General features: G+C 40.1%; 1 protein-coding gene across 1 annotated transcript; it reads left to right on the plus strand.

Moving 5' to 3' along the window:
- Window positions 1-280: 280 nt before the first annotated feature.
- tprg1 (tumor protein p63 regulated 1) lies at window positions 281-20,596 on the plus strand. The gene is made up of 6 exons (XM_083969901.1): window positions 281-371; window positions 571-867; window positions 2,797-2,888; window positions 6,773-6,949; window positions 17,825-17,978; window positions 19,596-20,596. Exons 2-6 carry the CDS (start codon window positions 586-588, stop codon window positions 19,788-19,790), a joined length of 900 nt encoding a protein of 299 aa, XP_083826027.1. The 5' UTR covers window positions 281-371; window positions 571-585; the 3' UTR covers window positions 19,791-20,596.
- The last annotated feature ends 2,130 nt before the right edge of the window (window positions 20,597-22,726 follow it).

Below are 22,726 nucleotides of genomic sequence, written 5' to 3' on the forward strand. Positions count from 1 at the left end.
ATGAGGCTGGCTGCTGCACTCATAACTCCAACCAAAAGGCACTCCAACAAAATATTGGTATTGAAATGATCAGAACTAGTTGCATCTAATTCACAGTTACAGTAGAAAGCCATTAGACCTGCAGCTCTCCTAGTGGCCTATGGCGGTGTGTGGTTTATAGTGTGTCCGCCCGCTGTCAATCAGACACTAAATCAGCAAATAGAAATGCTTTGTGTTTTAATCTTAAATGTGCTACGTGGTTTGAGTCACTGCTGACGCTCGGACCTGTCAGACAAGAATCGACGGGAACAAGGAAGTTATGCACCTGTTGCTGTTGCTGCCACTTTACTGAGCTTTCTACAGATCCCCCTGAGGTCGATCATCAGCGCTAAGTAAGTCTAACTAATTACTTTCACTTACAACCTGTGTGGAGCCGAGGTGATTTATTCCACCTGTAGTGCGTAAAAACGAAAATGAAGCGACTTAAGTTTCGATATTGAGGAAGTAGCCTAATGTGATGTGTAGCTAAGACGTAAAGGGTGAGTGGCTCGTGTTGAGTTCAGTATCAGCGTTGTTCATCTTGTCCTACAGGTGTTGTGAAGCAGTATGATGTCAGAGACGGAGGGGGATGCAGTGCCCACCGAGGAGCAGCAGCAGCAGCCGCCGCCGCTGCAGCAGCTCAGTTCTCCGTCCAGCGGCCCGGACGAGCCCCAGCCCGCTGCCCGGTCAGAGCCCACTAAAGAGCGGGCTGTCGAGGATGCAGCTGCCCGCGCAGAGCCCACCAAGCAGCGGGCGGCTGAGGACGGAGCTGCCCGTCTCCAGTACGGTGCCCTGTCCGGGGAGACCTCTCTGGACCAGTTCAGGATGAAAAAGTTCTTCGTGTTAAGGGTAAAGACTTTATCAATTAGCACAGGGCAGGTGGTGGTGCTATGATAATGATGACACCAAGCTGGTAGTTATAGGCTATAGGAGCAGGAGACGGACACACCTGCACGGTGTCAGTAGTGGTGATTCACATTAAAGGTGCTGTATGTGAGTTTTCTGTAGGTGCTGTTGGAGCCTCCGGTTGTGGCTGATGGCGTACATGAGCTGCAGGAAGTGACGTAGAATCTTACCAAATCTCGTCAAGAACTTCCAACTGGTTAAGTTTAGTAAAACGGACATGTACAGGTGTAAAATAGGGGGGGGGGGGGGGAGCAAAAGGTAAGTGAAGCCATTGGTTGGGTTTAGGCACAGCTAAGTAAAGATTGCATGTTTTCTAGGACGCCACTTCCTGCAGCTCATGTACGCCATCGAGTAACGACCATTTCTGTCAGTGTAATACAACAGGTTACTGTACAATACAATACATCAGGACTACAGCACTTAGGCGTCAGTGAGTCGCTGTCAGAGGGATGAGACAGTGGGGGGCTAACTGGACAGCATGCTAACGTCAGTGGATGATAAGATGAAAGACCAGAGTTAACACAGGGATACTGAGACAGCTGTTATTGCTAATGTTGTTTTTATAGCACAATCAAGATGCATTTTAAATAGCTTATTTAACCCAATGCATTAACTCAGTAGGGACTTGTTTAGAGACAGAGTCATTAAGTTGATTTTTTTAGTTTTTCATTTGTTTTCGGGTTGTTTGCATTCACAGAGTAGATTTTGGGGGTCAAAGGTCAAGTGTGACTTGCGCCTTATGATCTCAGTAAAGCCTTGAAGGAACTGTATATAAATATAATATAATAATATAATAAATGTGCCACAAATGTTCACTTTGGACAGTTTTTCGCCTTGTGAAGCTGTGTAAAAGTCATTCATTTAGATGGCTTAAAGGTTTTGTGGTGACTATGATATAAAATAAGCTTTTTTAGGGAGAGGTGTGTATTATTAAGTGGGTTGATATATTAGTTTATTGTAGAGATATCAGTATATATGTTGGGCAATAGGTTACAATGAAATTCAGTGTGGGAAAACCATATGTCTGTATATGTCTGATGTTATTTAAAGACAGTCTTGCCATTTCATATAATAGTTTTTTTCAATCCTGAAATGTCCTGCTGGGACACACTGTGTTGGCATTGGCCTTAGAAATACATTATGCTATACACAATATGATTTTTTAAGGCATTGTTGTTGTTATGTTGCTTCTTGTGTATGCAAATACCTTACCATGTTGTGCAGCCAGAAGTGAATGAACAGCACAGGCTCAATAACTGCCGTAAATCAGCACCTCCATGACAGGGTGTCAAAGGAACATTATCACTGTCACAAAGTCGTGTTTATTGCAGGCCTGTTGCATTGGATTGCCATGGGATGTCGGTTACACATCCCATGTTGCCAGGGTGGCTCAGCACCAGGCTCAGATTACAGTAAGACTGTCAGCAGTCCTAAGTATGAACTCCTAATCTCTTTAAGTTCTCCAACTTGGCATTGAAATAATAAAACATAAAGAGCAAGGGTAGAATAGCATGTTGTAAAAGTGACAGTGCGTGTGTTTGGGCTGCATTGGGAAACAGAGATGTTTTGAATGTGTAGTGTATTCTATACTGATGCTGTCTCCAGTGTCTTCACATACTTGGGTTACTCAGATTTATACATGGAAGCTGCACGCTCAGCTTTCTTCATTTACAGTCATTTTCATATGCAGGGGCTTCATGTTTTTGTTTATTGTTATTCTGTTTGACACACAGACGCGCTGACATTTTGTTGGAGTACCAGTCCCAGCTGCGTATCTGCCTCAAAGATTACCCCTTAAGCTTTCTGTGTACACATTGTGATTGTCACAATGGAAAATTAGAAAGTGACACCCGTGCATTTCTATCTCCTCAGCCTGGCACTCTGAATCAGGCCATCAAAGACGTTGAAGCCCTGGTGGATAAAGAAGTAGATGGCAGCCTTCACAGCGTCTGGCTGATGGCAGAGTGAGTTCACGACACCATGTGCAAAGTGAAGTTGTATCTTTTATTCATTAATAACAGTTGATCTTGTCGTTTGTCTTCTTGGTGGGGGATACTTATACCACTTGTTACCACACTGTGATCTCTCCCTTCTACTTAGCATTAATAAGCTGCATTTAAACACTAAATAAATCACAACGCATTATAATGTGGCTGTAAGCAGATAAAAGAACATTGTAAATGATTTTTATTGGAGCCTTTAACAAGTACGCCTGCTACTGTTCCTAAAGCATCTGTAATGAGTGCATTAGAAATGAATGGCTGGTTGACAACACAGCATTACTTATCTGTAATCATGTATGATGTATCATTTCATCCAAGAGCCATTCCTTACATTAGGTTACGCATGTGATTAATAAATGTTCATTAAGTTTTTATATATGTATTCAAAAGTTATGTTTAGTTTGTAGGTTAGTTCTTCACCCTGGAAACAGTGAATGGATCAAATACTCTTACTCGAGGACCACTTACTGTAGGAGAGTCCATACGGGGCTTTCAGCTGCATCCCATGGCCTTCATCTTGTTTCTTGTTGCTGTGGAGAGCATATCTATACAAAATATATACTGTATGTAGCACGTGTAATTCCGATGAGGGAATCAATAAATATGATGTATAGATAGTTAGTTTATACTTTAGTTTATACAGTTACAGCTGTGTTATATATTTGTTACAGATGAAATAGGAGCCCTTATATTTTTATGAACTGTGTGTCTAGAATTCCTCATGTGCAAAATCACAAGGAGCACTGTCTCAAAGGTGGTGATTCATGGTGCAGCACCAAATTGTAAATTGTACAGTAAGAACAAATCTTTATTAACAACGTATGGTCATAGTGTAGCCAAATAAAACAAAACAGTATCAAGTGCTACCTAGAGTTGTTTTTTGTCATAAAAAACAGACCAAAACCCCAAAGATATTATAATTATTTTACTATCACTAGAAAAATATTTACATTTGAGATGCTGACATGCTACTTTAAAAAAAAACCTTACTGTAGTGATGTGACTGTAAATGCACCATGGGTTTACAGTATTATGTGCTGCTCATTCATAATCCATTGTTAACATAGGGTTGGTAGTGGATGACTGGGCTGAGCGGTTTCCCATAGGAAGAGAGTTACTGCCTTGAATATGCACATAATGTACTACAGTAGAGACCCATGATGACAGACATATACATTAGTCAGCATCTCAGTCAAATATCAGTGTTCTTATACCCAGAGCTCTACGGTTATCACACATGTCAAAGCAGAGGTGATGATCTAACTGACTCCAGCACTGATTAAAATGAAGTGACTGCAGGACATTTACCAAATGCACTTGCAGATGTCAAGTTGTATGACTCCTGCACAAGCTTTCAGGAGACATTTAAAAGGCTGGCCATGTGAGAATGAATAATGCATCCCATTTATGCAGCACCGTCCAACACACGTTAATGTTTTGTCCTACATTTGGCCTGCAGTTACCCTTGCTACAGAAGCTGCTGTAAGAATTCTTGCAACAGTAAGAGTGCATTATATGGAAATCCTGCAACGCTGCTGCTGAACGTCCCCAAGGGAGGACGGTGACTAATGTCAGAGAAGCATAAGAGATTCCTCAAATCTGGCTTTGCAGGGGATTGTCGCCAGATTTGTTAAGAGTACGATGATCTCAGCTAATGTACCTTCACGGCTTTTACTCTTTTTTTTTTTACTGTTTTCATCATTTAACATAGATTTTTTTTCCCCCCTTTATTTGTGTGTTTTAACACAAGTTTGTTTTCACATGAAAGAGGTGGTGTTTTTGTTTTGTTTTTTGGTACAACATTTTATTTTGATTTCTCCATAAATGCAATTTATATTTTCCACATCAACAAAACAAAAAGTAGATCCATCATTCTCATCATCATCATAACCCCTAACCCATCAAGACACATTAAACAACAACAAAACATACAACAACATGCATTTGTTTGACATCATCGTCGCCGTTGTCATCATCATCTTTATTTATAGAGAGCTTTTCTCTCTTTGCTGCCTTGCTATACACAAGGCTGCTAAATGAAACATGCAGGTCATGTAAGGCGGCGGTTAAATCAAGCGATCAGTAATACAGTTAAAGTGTTTTGTATTACTACAGATAGTCCAACCACAGTGTCACCAGCAGGAGGGCGATCAGGAAAATAAATAAAACCAAGGAATGATAAAAAACATGGTCAATAAAAGTAAAAGTAGTCAATACAATGACGTAAAATCCAAATGATACAAGAGGGGCTTCCCCAGACTCCTACAGTCTAAGATGTTAAAGAATGATTCCCATGTTATTTAAAGAGAGAATATAAAGTACATAAAGATGCTTGTTATTAAGACGAACAGTTTGAGATTTTTGCATGTACTCTTGATCACTGACTTGTATGAAAACACTCGTCCCTCCTTTGTGCCTGTGCACTAAATCCGAAGCTGCAGCAGCTCCTTTAAGCACCTACAGAGGCACATGGCTGCAGGCCCTGGTGTCTTCATCCTGACTAGTGACGTGTTGTTGTGTGAAGCTCGAGCGCCATCAGTGTGTCAGGCGTCCACAGTGTGATCCTGGATATCTCTAACACCTCTGCACTCTCTACAACGCCAGTCGAGGTTAAGTCATTTCATTAGCACAGTCAAAGTCTTCACCCACACCTTCCCATGAAGGGTTGTTCAGTCAAATGTGTCGTTTTTTTTTTAATGTATGTTAGCCAGTGGCTGCCAGCAGCAGTTGGACTTGGCCACGTGCACCCGGCTCAGCGGGCTGTAAGAAACACAGCCACTCGGAGAGGATCTGTGCCACCATGAGTTAGTTCTGTGTGCTCAGCAGAGAGGGAGAGGGTCTGTGTGAAATAGTGCTTTTTGTGATTTCAATTAATATGACAGACGTATTTGGACACACTTTCAGGGCATAAGGAGAAGTAGAGTCAGATTTGTAGGTTTAGAGGTGTTTCTGTTAATTTGGTTTTTCTCGCTTTACATCTTCCTTTCTTCTGGAAAAATTGAGAGACTGGGTAATGTTTGCATGCATATTGCATGATCGTTGCCAAGGGCATTTTCAGAAATTGTGTAGCTTTTATAGGAGATAAATGAGCAGCTTTGCCATACATATTTTTTGTATTGACTTCAAATAACCTACAGAATAGGAACATCCAAACTGTGATTCATACTCAGACTCAGAGTGAGAATCACTCTGCAGCAGCGCTCACTCCCCGCAAGGACAAACAAGATAAACACATGATTTGGTCACTTTATTATTTACTACAGCATTTTATCAATATGGAATCAATGTTGTGTTAATGTGGCGTCAGTTTTGCTAATTAGGATATTCAATCATCGTCCATTGTTTTGTTTTAGAGGTCATAAGCTGGAGTGGTTGGAAACCAGTGCTCTACAATCTAAACCTGACACTGTGATAACACAGGTGACAGTTTATTAGGTACAACAAACCACAACTGTAATATATAACCTCGCCGTTCATGCAGATCCTAATGTTTTTGTTCTTGATTCAACCTGAAGATTTTAGTGGTGCTGGTTTGTGCTGCTGTTGGACTGTGTCACATTATAGAGAGATGTCTCTGTTCTGTTTAGCTCACACTCACTGTTGTAGACAGGATGGACTGTACTGTTAGTTTAGTTTCAGCTGGGTGTGAGCAAAGAATTTAAAACTGATTGTATATCAATGCTTATATTGCACACTGTATACACACACACACACACACACACATACATGAACTGGTAACATGTCACACATGCAGGAGTGTATCCTGACACACTGTTCTGACTGTACTGTTAAACAGAAAGTAAATTTGGCTCTGAAAGTCTCTGTGTTTCTGTCGTTGCTGTCAGGGTGGATCACTGGAACAACGAGAAGGAGCGTCTGGTTATGATCACAGAAAGCTCTCTGCTGGTCTGCAAGTACGACTTCGTCATGCTCAAGTGTGAGCAGATACAGAGGATCCCGCTGAACTTCATAGACCGCATCTCCTTCGGCACCTTCACCTTCCCGAAGCGCTCCGTTCTCCAGTAGGTCCCCTTCTTTTACTTCAACGCTCAACTTTGGCCTTTCTTAAAGTATTGTTTTTGTCTTTTTGCCATAGATAGATAGATAGATAGATAGATAGATAGATAGATAGATAGATAGATAGATACATAGATACATAGATACATAGATACATAGATAGATACATAGATACAGTAGATAGCTCCCACAGAGCCACCCTGCAACACAAGATAAAAGAAGACAATGTAAATGTAAAACGACATTTTTAAATAGAGACATACAGTAAGAAACAAAAAGTATATACAACAGAAAATAATTATCAAAAACTGTACAGTTTAGTTAAGAGAGACAGAAAATGGGGAGGCAGAGAGAGGGGGAATGAAAGGGCCACCTGATTTGGGATTTAAATCGGGGCCAGCTGCACTTTGGGAGCCTGCTCAACCCACTGTCACCTCAACTTTGGCCTTTCTACCTGCAACTTTTCTGAGCTTCACATCTTCTAGTTTTGTGAAGGGGAGAGAATAACCAGGAAACTTCTGACACATTTGACACGTATTCATGGACGTGTGAGCTGTGAAAGCCTTGGATCTCTGGTGTCCTGTCTCATTTTTAGTAATTTTCAGTAAGTCTGCTCAAGAATTTCCCTTTGTAGAGTTTAGTTGCTAATTAAAAAATAAAAACCCTACTTTGAGAATTACAAATATTAGCCCTAATTATCTGCTCCGTGCTCCAATTTGCTTCACAAAAGCAAAATTCCCTGTGAGAAAAAAAATCCCTTTTCCCTCATGATTAACCATTAAGCTCTGCCATAAAACATGCCTAGTCACAGTTTTTACTAGTATGTGAAGGTCTCCTAACTTTGTTAAAGTATTGTATCATGCAACACATTCTTTATGTAACACATGTATTGAGAAATGTGAAGATGTGATGAAAAATGCAACACACAGCCCTTTTAATGAATTTCAAAGATTCCAAGTATATGAATGATTGAATGAGTGAAAAAGAAAGTGTTGGTGGTGATTGGTGTTGTCAGTGAAAACAGTGACAGGAAGCTGAGGGCGGCCATCAGAAGGCTGCGTGGCGGGGTGAGAGGGGAGGCGCGGGGTAGACGAGATCAACCAGGGACACGCGGAGCTGCAGAACTGAAGCAGGCGTGGCAGAGGAACGAGTGCGCGGAGAGGTTTGTGGGGATAAAGAGTGCAAAGCTGTCACTTGGAGCTGTCACTTAACTGATTAGCAGCAAAATTAATGTAGTCCTTTCATCTAAACCTTTTAAAGACGGCTCAGGGGATACCAAACCAACTAAAACTAATTTGATGAATAAAACGAAATGTGCTGTGAAGAGCTTAGAGAGTGCAGCCTTTATTGGAGGCTTTATCTCTGCACATTACGTTAAATTATACATAAAATGCTTGTGAAAGCCACCCGGGAGTCAAACAGTAAAAAGACGGTTTCAAATGAGAAAGACTGGAGCCTCAAACATTTCCTCCCTCTGTCTTCATCTTCACCGCTCCCTCCCTCCCTCTCTCGTCTCTCCCTGTCTTCCTCTCTCGTCTCTCCCTCAGGAAGTGTCTTCTTTTTCGTCTAGGTCATTCCGTCTTATTTTTGGCAGAAAGTGATCAGTGAGAACATGTACACATGAAATTTAACCCTGCCTGCCACTGCAGCGGTACACAAAAGTTTGTTTCCACATCCCAAAGAGTGGGAGGAGAGTCCTAAAGGTCAGGTGGTGGAAATCAGGTGGCGTTACATCTGTTTTTAAAATGACTTGTAGTGATAGAGGAAACCTAATGACACATCTGGACCTGTTTAAATTAAAGGGATAGATTGGCATTTTGAAAAATGATAACCTCTTTCTGTGTGCTAAGCAGGGAGCTTGAGCAAGGAGGCGAGTAGCTTAGTTTAGCTTAGCCAAGCTTATCTTAGCTTAGCATAGCATTAAAGCCTGGAAGTCACTGCACCTGGCTGCTGGTCACTGTGAACATTTTCTCCAGCATATAAATCCCTGTAGAAATCACTTAATTCTGATTGTATGTTCAAACTTAAAGGGATAGTTCAACATTTTGGCAAATTGGCCCATTGCCATAATCCCTGTAGTCTTAAGAGTAGGTTTGTAACTTTTAATTGTCGGTGCAAGCTATTTTTTTTCTATCCCTATAATACAATGCATTGATTAGTGAGCTTTAAAGTTGGCATGCATATTTTCTGTAGAAATTGTAGTGACTGGCAGCAGCTCTTCTGAAAGAAACAGTGGTGCATCTTCAATTCAACTTCAACATATCAGGGTGGATGTAGAGAGTGGACATAGTGAGCTAAAACAGTCAAGACTGGAAAACCAAAACAACGAGCTGAAAGATAAGAAGCTGTGAAGAGACGAGGGAACTGTAGATCTCTGTGGGTTTGTCAGATGATCCATTGTTGATATGAAAATATTATAAAATAAATATTCACCGTAGTCACTTAAACATCTGGTCCTGATCTTCTGAACTAAAACGCCTGATAAATCAAAAAGCGCAGCCAGTGGCTGAGTAATGCAATCCCCCCACAATACAGATAAATATGACTACATGTATCATGATCTGAATGAAGAGGAGTCAGTTGCTCCACGTCAACACATCAGTGTATTTCGGCTGCTTTTTGGAGCCGTCACAATAATGACACTTGAGCGTTTACTTGAGGAATTACAGCCGACACTGAAGAGTGTGTGAGGAGTCAGGATATCAGCTGTTGATTTGTCTCCTGACAGTTGTCATCTGACCACTTGATGTCAGTGTGCACCCTTCATTGAGTCAGTTCAAGGCAGCTGCACGCCACATCACATTTCTTCATCCATTTGATGTTGTCATGCATGATTCTCCAAATCTTGATCTTTGCTGCTAGGAAGCTTTTTTTTCTTCTTTTTTTTCCCAGAGTGTAGAGACCGTAGCAAATAAGACACCTCTATGTTTATGGCAGAGAAGTCGACCATGCTCTGGCCACACACAGGCAGATAATTGTAACAGATTATTTCCATATGTTCTCCATTGTCTGTTCTTCTATAGCAACACGGATAGAGCTGTTACTTAGCTTTTGATCTTGATTGTATTTCTTTGAGAAGACAAATGTATTGACCATAATGTCTATTTTTGTAAAAGACATTATTGCTGATTACTTAGGATATTAGCATTTTATTATAGGAATACAAAACTTAAAACTTATTGAACAGAGACTGAGAACACTTCTATGAACGTCTGACCCCGGTGTTCCCAGACCATCACAACAAAGAGTTTCACACTCTCTCTGCAGAGCGCCTTGTTTGGCGTCGGTTCCTTCGTGAGCGCTCCATCAGTCTCCCAAAACCTTGATGATGCCAATAGAAAGTGTTCTGGGAGTGTCAGTATTTTTAGTCCCGGTGATTTTGTTTTCATCGCACATTCTCCAGGTGCGCCCATGAAGAAAAAAGCACAATACATTGTGCATCTGTGGGAAAAAGAGGTGTTTTAAGTGTCTTCTTTCCAAACCGTCTAGACAAACTAATTACCCAGAAAATCATCTTTTTTTTTATATTCCTGTCTGAAGACGTTGGGTGTGGAGGCTTAGAAGCCCCACATGAGGTTGCCTCAGTAAAAAAAAAAAAAAAAAAAATCTATACTTTTAAGAAGGATGGAAATAATCCCAGCACTGCTCTCCTCTATTTCCCATCTGATCGAATGTAGTTTTTTTTTTTTCTGAATAAGCCTTATCGAGCCCTCAGCCTCAACTACTTAGAACAGTTTCAGTAAGTAGGCCTCCATCTTCACTCTGTCAGTGTTATGCTGTCACGAGCTGGTTTATCAGTGATCTTCACTGTTGTTTTAATCAGATGTTAATCTGTAATGTGAGAGTCGGTGGAACTTGTTTTGAACACAGTGATCCTCCTCTCACCGTGCCGACCACACCTGCACCAAGCCCGAGCAGCGAACACGTTCAAACAGCAGAGGGCAGTCAGCACATGGCAGCCGCAGCACTACATCATTAACATAACAACTCACCAGATCATCATTTAGACAGTCACAGTGGTTTTGATGTGAAGCAAGAGAGTTAAATACGGACGTTTGTGTGTGAGATGTGAAGAAAACATTTACTCAGGAATTAAGAAGAGTGTGTACTACACATACACACACACACACCGCCTTTTGTCATGAAATGAGGACTCACACTGTTGTTTTCATTCAACCAAACTATGCAACCTTGCCACACATTTGAAACACAAAGCGCAACACATTGGAAAGATGTTGACACGTATGAATAAATCAGTTGTAAAAATGCAAATGATCCAAGCCGCTGTACAGGATGTGTTGTACCTCAACAACTGCTCAGTAACCTGATCAACAGCTTCAGTTAGTTTAGCATCGCTCCTCCCAGAGGTTGAGTGGGTTATAAGGCCAGAATGACAAACAGAAAGTCAAAATCTGTGCAGCAGAGGCCAGGAGGACATCCTAACTCCAGTTAGAACCTCACAGACACTAGCTCCTACATTTCCCATACTTCAACTCCAAATCGTCTTTCAATAGACTCCTGCTGCCTCCTAAATGCCACCGTATTTCAAACTTAAGTTTTGTAATTGAGACTTTCTGAAACTGAAGTTAGGATGGGAAAAAAATATCTCCCCCCTGTATATTTCACAAATCTAGAAAAAGGTATGAAGTATTAGTGTTATGCAATAATTATGTAATTAAGTAAGAATAAGCAGTATAGCAGTATTAACATACTCCAGTGCGAGTTGTAGGCAAAAGTAGACGGATATAATGTTTGGTGCCTGTAAAAAGAAAAAGAAAAAAAGAAAATCTCCAATCTTGCCACATTCTTTCAGCAGTGTGTATATGAGTGTGTCCTTGGCCACAGTGAAGAGCCTCTTACTCAGCTGACGTTCCCTGTTCATGCACACATTTATACTCCTCCAGTTTGTTGTGCAATTAAACTGGCTTTGTCCATGCTGTATGAAAGATTTTTCAAAAGCTCGTAGAGATGTAGAAGTGCATCAAACATCTTGGGCGATTCTGTTGGAACACGCAGAAGGAAAAAACTCTGTATTGTTCTGATTTCTTCTTCTTCCTGTAGATCGGGTGTACAAAGGTCAGTGCTGCCCCCTGACAGCTTCAAACAGTGTCTTATGTGCAGGGATGTGACATCTGATCACAGATGGTCACATATATGGAGACATTTTAACACCAGGTGTGACCAGGGCCAAAAGGGACTTCATGTGTGTGTTTTTTTAAACTAATCAATAGAAAAAAAATTTTTAATAACCATGTGAAAACAGATCTCTACAAAGTGATCAATTATTTACAAAGATTTTTTTTTCCTATTTTATATGTAAAATCTTGATCTGAAAAGCAAAAATGAAGTAATATGTAAACTGTAGCTTAGAATGGAAAGTACCACACTTCAAACTGTACTTCATATAGTCCAAGTGTACATTAAAAAAGTGTACAAAAACCATAAACTTCAACCTTAACTGCACAGTTTGTGTTAAATTTGTTTATTAGATGTACAAGTATGATTTCATGTTCTTTGTTTTGATGTAGCTGGTTTGATTGGGTGTAATTTTGATATTGTACCTGTTTTTAATGTGGACCACTGGAAGGGTAGATGTTGCCACAGTAACTAAAATCGAGGATCCAAATAAACAACAAACCGCAAATAGGCCTGTTAGGCATTTTGGCACTGGGGACTGGCTTTACACAGTCTATATGTGGCATGGTATATGTCAATAGATGATGAACTTTCTTGGATGATTCACAATCATTTTGACTTCAGCCACACCATTACAAAGTACCAAAGAGCCACATACAAAAAAAAAGAAGAGGAAAAAAAATCAAGTAGTGTCGAGGTATTGTTTTGTCTATCTTTGTTTCTGCAGCGCTGAATCACATAAATCTGTCTCTTTCACATGCACAACATTTGACAGCATGAAGAAAATATAGGCTATAACCTGCATCCAAAATTAGAGCAATCTAACAAAAATATACAGTTACTTTATTGCATTGCTGTGAGGGAAAAGAAAATAATAGGCAAAGAGAAGAAAAATTAAAGATATGAAAAGAAAATAGGGGGAAAAAAGTAAAGTAGATTAATTTTTTCTCTGCAAAACAAGTCTTTATATAACCCGAACATTGCATGACCAAATGTTGCAGTTCTACCTGTAGCATGAATCCTAAAACCAAGCGGGATAAAAAGCATCTCTCACATCTCCAAAACAAAGCACAGATCAAGAGCCGAGTCTGCACACAGGCTGCTCCCAGGACATGCAGTATAAATTAATAAACACCAGTAGATTTATAATGTTTTGGGCATGCTGCTGTAAATTCATACACCTTGGGAGCAGCTTTCAGCTTGTGGATGCTGCTTTTTCAAGGTGGAAATATCTCAACAGCCCGCAGCTATGATATCACAGCTTTTGCATCATGACATTTACAGTAACGTGGCTGTTTGTTTTAGACTTCGGAGGCTGCGTGAGCCGCTTTATCATGAATAATGTAAATATCTTTTTGAGATGGAATATTATAGCAAAAGTGTGTATAACATGTAAATTTAATTCTTTGTCCTTTACTTTGTTTTTTCAAGCCCATGCTTTTTTTTCCTTCTTCTTCTTTCTTGTCAGCCTTTTCATATTTTTAATGAAACCTTGTTGGACGGATACATGTATGGATGGCTGACAAACCTGCAGGCTCTGTTGAGCAATCGGAGCAGATTTGTTTGTTCGCTCTGAGACAATGTGGGACACTTGCCATGACAACTGGAGCTGGGCTTGATATTTATCTTGTGTGTTGACTTTCTTGTCTGAAGCGCTTGAAGGCCCAGGGAGGAATTCTTCGTCACTTGCCCCTAAGCTCAGAATACAGTGTTTCTCTTACGCATGTGTGTGTTTTGTATAAACACTGTGGATTAGGTGGAACTCCACATGGAACTCCACATGGAAGATATTGCGAGGGTGGATACCCTCAGTTTAGCCTCTTTTCGGAAATTTCTTTTGACACAGCCGCTGTCAGACTCGAATGCCGTAACTCAGGTGCAGCTCGCAGCCACTGTTTCTCTACTTTTCAGGAGTCTTATCGAAGTGAGGCGCAGTGAAAGTGCAAACCCCACATCGGCCACATAAACTGAGTGAAGACATTCAAGGCCTCTGGCTGGAAAGCCCAGCCCTGCTCTGCCTGTTTGGGCTGGTCCCACTCCCAGTGATAGCTTACCTGTGGAATTTGCCAAAGCTTTTTTATATCCCCATTTATGCTAGGGCAATAGCTGTGTGCTCTTACAAAGGGCAATGTGTACAAACGTAACCCCACCATCCTCACTCGCTTTTGCTGAAATATAATCAGTCTTTTAGTCCGGGCTTTGCTTTTGTACCATGTTTTTTTTTTCTTCTTTTTCTTCTCCTTTCTTCCCCCTCCTTCTCCGTGCACAACATTTGCTCTGGAGGAGGCACAAAATGTTCAGCAGAAGCTTTGTCATTATGAAAGTTCTTGTGTAAACAGGGCTTGATGATTGCATTATGATGCAGCCCCTCCCTAGGACAGTGACATATCAATAGCTGCACCACTATTGTTTAGCCTCAGGTGTTTAATTCTGGTTGGCAGGAAGTGCTGTTGCACAAGGTTTGTGGTAAAATGAGCACTTCGGCATGACAGATCATTAAGGATAAATCAGAACACTGTTGGGAAATCGCCTGCATCCTGATTTATTTATCTCACCATCTTTATCGTTACATTTTTTATGCAAATATGTTGAACCGAGGAGTCAAACCTGTCACTGCAGGTTTTTCCAAGCTACTGTTTTTGAATCAGGGCTGGGGCTGCATCAGTGGTTGTTTATGTACTTTGTTAAACAGGTGATGATCAAACAGTGTGACATGGTAATGTAGCTGAAAAAGCCTGAACTCTGACATGAAAGTTGTGTTGTGTTTGTTTTAAATTCACATATAGCAGAATATTTAATTCATGCAAAGTACTAATGTACTGCACATATTTTTAAGGTTGCATTAATGATTGAAGAATACTTCACAATTGCACAGAAGCCGAACATTTGTTTTGCCCCGAGCTTTCACTTTCAACCTGCAGAAGTAATGACATTCACATCCACATCATATGTACTTGATGTTAAATGCAAATGAGCAAATCTTGGCAACCAACACACTTGATTACGATGGTAAATATTATACCTGTTAAGAACATCTGTACAGAACAGGTTGTTATTAGCGTTAAGCTCCAACTGCCTAGTGTAAACCTTTCTTTAGATTCTTGTTGTATGGTCAGTATTGAAGCCTGGACTGTGAAGCAGGACTTGAGCCTGTTGAGTGAAGGATTAGCTCTGTCAGTCCTGCGACATGTTCCCAGGTTAAATCACCATGGCAACTGACATAACTGAACACCTAACCTGCTGCGGTGCAGGTTACCGAGGAAAAGATCAGATCAAGACCTGTCAAGACCAATCAGATTACTGAGTCATCAATCCTATAGGATCCTGACAGGGACAAAAGACTTTGCAATTAAGTTATGAATAAAAACAACCAGTATATATTTTTTATAAAACATTGGAATCATTTTGCTGGTTTTTATGTGTTCACTCTCGATTAAAGAAAAAGCTTCTAATCACAGATAGGATTTATCACACTAAATAAATATATAATAAATATCATAGCTGCATTTTAAAAGTTCTCTACTCAGACAGGATCCTTTACAGTGATGATGATTTTACTCTCCTTTTCATCACTCATCTCTAATCCAACAATGATCCACATGCAATTAAATACCATTGTTATTATTGATAATGACTTCAGCCAGACTGACTCATCAGACACCAACTACTTTTCTTATCTGTATCACATGCTCATAACAGTTTGATCATCATCAAACAAACAATGACAATGCTCTTTTATTCCAGTCATGTGATCATGTTGTTTACATTTCTCCTTGTTGAATATCATTTTTTGAATGTCATGATTAGCAAACTCACCAGCTGCTATTAGCATTTTTTCTCACATCATAAAAAGTTCTTTATTAAAGAACAGAAGAAAGAAAGTTTATTATTAAAGAACAACTCCTCAATGTCCTGAGAAGAAGACACAGCTCCTCAAATAGGCACGATAACTTTGACTTTTGCACTTGATTTAACCGACAGTCTTAAATTATTTTACCTTATGTACGACTACAACACATTTCTGTTATGTTGTTGCCGTCTATTTCTTCTCCCTCCTTCAAGTTTGATCTCCGGTTTATTTAAATACTCTTGAGGAAGATTTACCCTAAAAGGAAATGCAGAGTGCTTTGAACTCTCCGTGACCTTCTGAACGGTAATGAAGATACTGTATTCCTCCCAGACATTTCTGTCTTAGAGGTATGAAAGACAGTGAAATGTAAAGACCTTCACAGCATGTAGATCAACACCAACATCATTTCAAAGAGTGGATCTGCGAGTGTGTGGAGGTCTGTTTGCTCTTAGTCTTCTGAGGTTTCATTAGGCTGGAAGAAGATATGACCCCAGGGCATTTTCATTAAACCCCCACGGTGTTTACTTAAAAATGAAAAGCGCAGCAGAGTGAAAAAGAATATGACGAACACACAGTAGATTACCTCTAAGCCTGGTACACATGAGATTACCCTGACATTAAGTGATTGCCCTGAAGACAGATTAGTGCCCTTTTTTAATTCTTGTAACGTTGTGCAATGGAGCCAACAGGTCTGGAAGTCCTCCTTCTGGGAACCTTATGTGAACTGATGTTAATATCATGACAGAAATATAATGGTCTGTGTAGGTGTATTAATTAATTAATTAATTAGCAGGTAGCAATGCATTTGTGCCCTCAGTTTCACTATACATTTTATTAAAGGTACTTAAAGGTCATATGGTATTGTTAAGTTGAATGTTGTTTTTTTGTTTTCGGGCTGGATGATGTACTGTACAGTAAATAACAGTATCCTTTAACAGCATAAAGTAGGCACATAATTCACCAGAATCAAACACAATGTTACGCAACCACAAGTGGTTTTGTAGAGCTAGCATGTTAGCTTGTCCTAAGTGGACACCACCGGTGTCAATCTAGTTTATTTTTGGGTAGTTTAGCATGGTATTTCTCTCACAACACCAACACACAAGACAAAGTATTTTTTTAAACATGAAATGTCAATTAATGTAGCATTAGCATTAGCAATGCTATCAGTACAGAAAGACTCATCCAGAGTGCGTCAGCATTGGGACCCTTCTTGAGATACTGTAGTTAGTTACTGCAACACTTTTAATTGAAGCTAGCTACTTTTTCATAGATCTAGCATTGCACTTTTTATTTGTTTGTTTTTTGTTGCTGTTGTTTTTTAAAGCCATTTTAACTAATGTCTCTTTCAGTTCATCATACCATTATCAAATTAATTAACTAAATAATGAGCCAAAAATGTTGGTGCATTAAAATCAGAATACAGACACAATACAGGGGGGAAATGCTAGCAATCTCTCCAGCTAATGCTAACTTAACATGCCGGCCTGACTTGCTGTCCCAAAAGCAGTAACTGTATATCAGAGTGCAGTTAGTGCAAATTGTCTTGTTTTTCTTTTAGTTCTGTTATAATGTAGCTCGTCAGCCACATTATTTTTCTCTACATGATAAAAAACTGTGACACTTATGTGGCAAAAACAAGTATACGGTATGCCACTTACTTGTCACATAACTGTCAGCCTTTAAAACGTGGCCAGATTCAAAGACAGCATCTGCATTTGGCACTTTGTATACGATTCTCAATGGAAAACAAATCAAGAACCTGTTTGTAGAAAGCGGTGAATAATGTTGACGTGATGTCAGCATGAACTGAAGTTTTATTACATGGTTGAGTCAGTGCATCGCTGTCAGTGGGAGACACTTTGTCATTTCCTCTGTGTCTTGATGTGTTCAGGAGAGAAGGGGAGGGGGTGCGAGTCTTCTGGGACCGGCTGAGAGAGCCCTCCTTCACCTCCAGGTGGAACCCCTTTGCCACCGACTTCCCTTTCATCACCTTCACCTACCACCCTGTGAGGAGCATCAGTGACACATTCACCGCCCTCTGTGACGTAAGTTGATCGTTCCATGATTACAGTATGGCTTTGTTTAAAGGTGCAGTTACTGTAAAAATGGAAACATTTCCTGACACACCTCTGGAAGAATTTGCGGTTTTATTTGCATTTTCTTTTCTCTGCCACAAGCCAACTGTGATGTTCAAAGGAACTGGATTTGTGAATTTGACCTTACTGTAAACACCTTTCATTGGGACTACTTCCAAAGAAGGCTGGCACACGTTTGAGGAAAAAAAGGACATGAAAATATGGATTAGTGATTTGCCCCTTTAATTTGTCTGTTGAAGTATTTGTAATGTCTTTTATGACTTGACTGATCCAAGTGGAGGTGTGTACACTGCTGACGATTAACTATTTGTCACCTTTAAAAAACAACAGTGTGGTGTGAATGATGTGGGCAGGTGAGTCATCACAGAGGAAATGACTTACTGGAATTAGGGATCAGATACGATTCACCTTAAATCCATCATACTCCATCATACTAATAATACTCACAGCTGAGACACATCTGGATCCCAGGACAGTCCAGGTACCACATATATAATATAAATGTATAAAACCAGGACTCGATCTACTGTTTAGGTTTGGACCACAACAAATAACTCTTTGCGTCTATTGAATGAATATTTCAACATAAGGAAGATGCAGCAGTTGAACGCAGGTGAGTCAGCATGACAGAGACAAAAGGATGGAGCAACCCTGTTCTCAGCTGTGTCATTTCCACAGTATCACACATAGTTGTTTTATTATGTGTCAAACCTTCTGTTTTGTTTCTTCCTAATGCACAGAGAGTGTGTAATAATCGTGATTATTATCTTTATCACATATTTCAGTGACTGTGAAAGGTGATCTCATCTTATTAGAAATGTTGAAAGAATATTGCCAGTGTAGACAGGTTACTGGCCACAGCAGATAGGACATATGGATGTGACCTCTGACCTCTGCCTATTTCCTCAGAGGGTTTTAGCTATTAATGATCGTCCACCATGTTGATCTGAAGTCATAGACCACTAGACTCTGCAGGATCCTCCTAGTTCATTCACAAAATAACGAAATGGGATAGATTTTATATCATAGAAATTAGCATAGAAATAACACTGCAGCCATCTCACCTTAAAATTAGTAAAGCACTTGATGAATGCAGCCTTCTGGGAAGTTCAGAAATTGGATCTAAAATTGCTCAGTGTAAAAACAAATCCTTCATGTAGTGGCTGTTTTGACCTAAATTAGATTACTTTAAATAACTTGTTTAGGCTTTCATTGTGTTACAGTTTGGGTGTGTCGCTAGTAATCCCAATGACAGATTTCTGCTTCAGTGAAGTTTTTAAAAAGGATCTCCAGAACAAAGTTCTTATGTTTACTTTTGTGGTGAAGATTTTAACAGGCTCAACAAACTGTCATAAATCATAAATCTTAAGAACAGCATTTTGCCTCCTGCTTATTGAAGTTTACCTTGATGACTCATCCAGAGTACACGCTGTTCAGAATTAGCAATGTAGTACAGAATCTGCTGAGCCACTCGTAGCACTACTGCATGTTAGCTAGATCAGTCTCTCCTGATGCAAACCCTGTGTTTCTGAACACTTTCCAATCATCCTGTCTTCCTGTTCACAGATCCAGAATTTCCGTGAGAAGCTCAAAGACGCAGCACAGAAAGTCCACGCCACTAAGCCAGTCCCTGGGAAGGCCAACGGCGTGCTGGTCCTGAATCAGCCGATCCACGTCGAGGCCTACGTGGGCCTCATGTCTTTCCTCGGCAACCAGAACAAACTGGGCTACAGCTTTGCTCGAGGAAACATTGGCTTCTGAGCTCTTCGACATTATCATAACACTTTTGTTGCTGTTCAGATTCTTCTTTCCTTTAATTTATAACTCTCGAAGTCACGTGCATATGTTTGTTTACAAAGAGTTCATGATTCTTTAAGGATTGACCAAAGATTTTTCCATATTCAGGTCTGTCTTTGTTCCCGATGAAGCCTGGATTCTCAGGCTGAGGTGTATGAGGTTTAAACAACTGTGTGATCTCCCCCACTGCTTATTACCAGTGTGTGGTGTCTGAGTACTCAGAAATATCCACATTTCAACACCGCTCTTCACTGGATGACGGATCCCCCGCTGCTCTCAAGGAGCTTTGTATTCGCTCCTCAGTGATATGGTAATTCAACTCTTTCGCAATGGGACTCCTTTCTTCCTCCCCCAGTGTCTCTGTTAAAAGCTCATTCCCATGCCATTCACCTCCTCAGAGATTCACTGGAGCATGGGGGCACATTACTTGTCAGTTTATCATTTGTAGTGTATTTTTACAGTGCATACAGTGCTGGAATTTCCCCTTTACTTAGATTTGTGTGTCTGCCATGTTTGTGCTCCACCTTGTTTAGTATCATCTGTTTGTTTTGCGATCCTGTCACAGGCATGAAGATATAAAATGATATATTTTGTTTCTTTTCCTTTTACTGGTATGAAAGAAAGCCTGTTTTTATGCAGATTCCTACGCACTCTGTGCACCTCATATGTAATCAGAGCAAAAGAATTTATACTTGTTGAAATGTGAAGCTGCAGGTGGCCTTTGATCTGTTCCCAGGCCTTTTTTTTGCTGCAGAACATAATTAATATTATCACACATTAAAGTCATTGTCAAATTGAATGAGATTCCAGTCCTGGTAGATGTGGAGACACCTGTGGTTACTGATGGTAACAGCAAGTGTGGTTTGTTTTTTTAAGGTCTCTGTTAGCTTCTGCTTTGCAGCAACCACAGACACTCACACACAATGTAATATATAATAAAGCACACAACAGTTGACTCAATTGAATAATGTAAACAAAGAAAATGAGCAAGCTACATAAGAGGAGACAGTAAAGCCACTCACTGAGCAGCTACAGCTACAGTCACGAGTCGAAAAGCATTAAAGGGCAACTATGCAAGATTTGCATCTTAATTAATTGTGATGGTGAAATGACTCTCTGCCTTCCACCTAGCGTCTAGGCTATTGGCCGAAAACCAACATCAGTGCCTCCAATCCGTTGTCCCAGCTCTTGTGTCAGCGGCACCACGACACAAACACACCCCATAATCCACAATCTCTTGTTTATGACAGATATAACTACACAAATATACACATCGTAAAGCGTGTATATGTAATGCTATCCTCCTCTCCATTGCCATCTCGATGGGGTGGGGGTGAATGCTACTTGATATCAAAGTTCCCATTTGACATCAAGCAGCAGCTGTGGTACCGATTAACTGAACAATATATGAGAGATAAAATCAGTACGATCAGTAACACTGATTAAGTTTACATACGTTACCATAAGTGGGCCATTTGAGTCCTGCACAGAAATGGATTCTGTTAATAACAATATAAATACATCATCCAACACATTTAAAGTACCCCATCTGCTTAATCTGTGCAAATACAATGTGTTAAAATAACAAGTTGTTGTTACATGCGTCGGACAGATCATGTCGCGGTGCCGTTCTTCTAATGCAACGTGATTTTAATAAGCGCATTTTTAATGTCAAGCCTTTTCTTCAGATGATAATAGTATATCTCATTTCATATCCTTATCTTCTATGAGGCACGGATGACATATTTCTGTAGATCAACCTAGATGTTAGCATCACGATGGTTTCCTCGACAGAAAGCCAGTGGGGATTTTATTTTTCTGCAGAAAAGAAGAAACATTTGTGATTGTTTTTTGACCATTCTCCAGTCTCATTTAGTCACTGAAAAGCAACAGGTGGGGGAATCTACTGATGTATTTTATTTTGTAGGATAAAACCTGAAAATGTCTTGAGCTTATTATTATTAGGCAACTAACTATAAAACCACTCAATAAAAACCATACATTTAACGATGAGGGAACAGGAAATACTAATATGCTAACTCATTTCTGGGCTTTCCAACGTCACTGTTGGTAGTAACAGAATTAAAGATGCAGGTAGCTCGTTATTGCTGTAGGTTATACAAGGCTATCTTACGATGAACAAGAACATCATGTACCTGACACACGCCTTACGCAAACTCTTTCAACTCAGCAGCACAGTGGAAGTAATAACTGGAAGTCTGCATCATTGCTGAATGTAAATGCACTGAATGACTAATTAGTATTGTCAGTGACTTGGTTTGATTTAATGAAAATCTCTATGACAGAGTGAAAACTTCAAAAGCATAATTCTACACTAGTAAAATACAGTCTTTTTTTTTTTTTTTTACAAATCGCACATCCTTTCCTGAGTGACAGGAGTGACTGCAGACAAATTAAACCAGTACTTAGTCTCTTCAGGCAATCTCATCAGGAAACAAGGTTAAGTATGTCCCAAGAAGAGTTTCCCAGGAATACATGCAGCTGTTATTCCACATGGTAAAGTATATGGTTAAGTTCAGGACCTTTAGTATCATGTATCATAACCTTAGGGTTTTAAGGGGTTAACATGTTTCCTCCCAGAATGAGGACGTGTCTCTTATCCTGGATCAAGCTCTGCTGTGGCCTGGAGCGAGGCACCTCATCCATATACCTGCTCTCCGGGTTGTAAAAGATGTTCAGAAAACAGGATTAACAGCAGGATAAATGAGCATTCAGAAAGTTGCTGCAGAGCCCCTCAAGGAAAGTTCATCAGTCTCTCACACGTGGGTCACTTACCTCACCTGATAATTCAAAGAAGGGACATTAGTTGAAGAATGGCCAACTGAGTGTAATTATTTTTGTTTGGTTTCCATGGATCCTATTTGTAGCTTTAATCATTT

This window comes from Trachurus trachurus (genome assembly GCF_905171665.1).
Source record: "Trachurus trachurus genome assembly, chromosome: 4".
Lineage (NCBI taxonomy): Eukaryota > Metazoa > Chordata > Actinopteri > Carangiformes > Carangidae > Trachurus > Trachurus trachurus.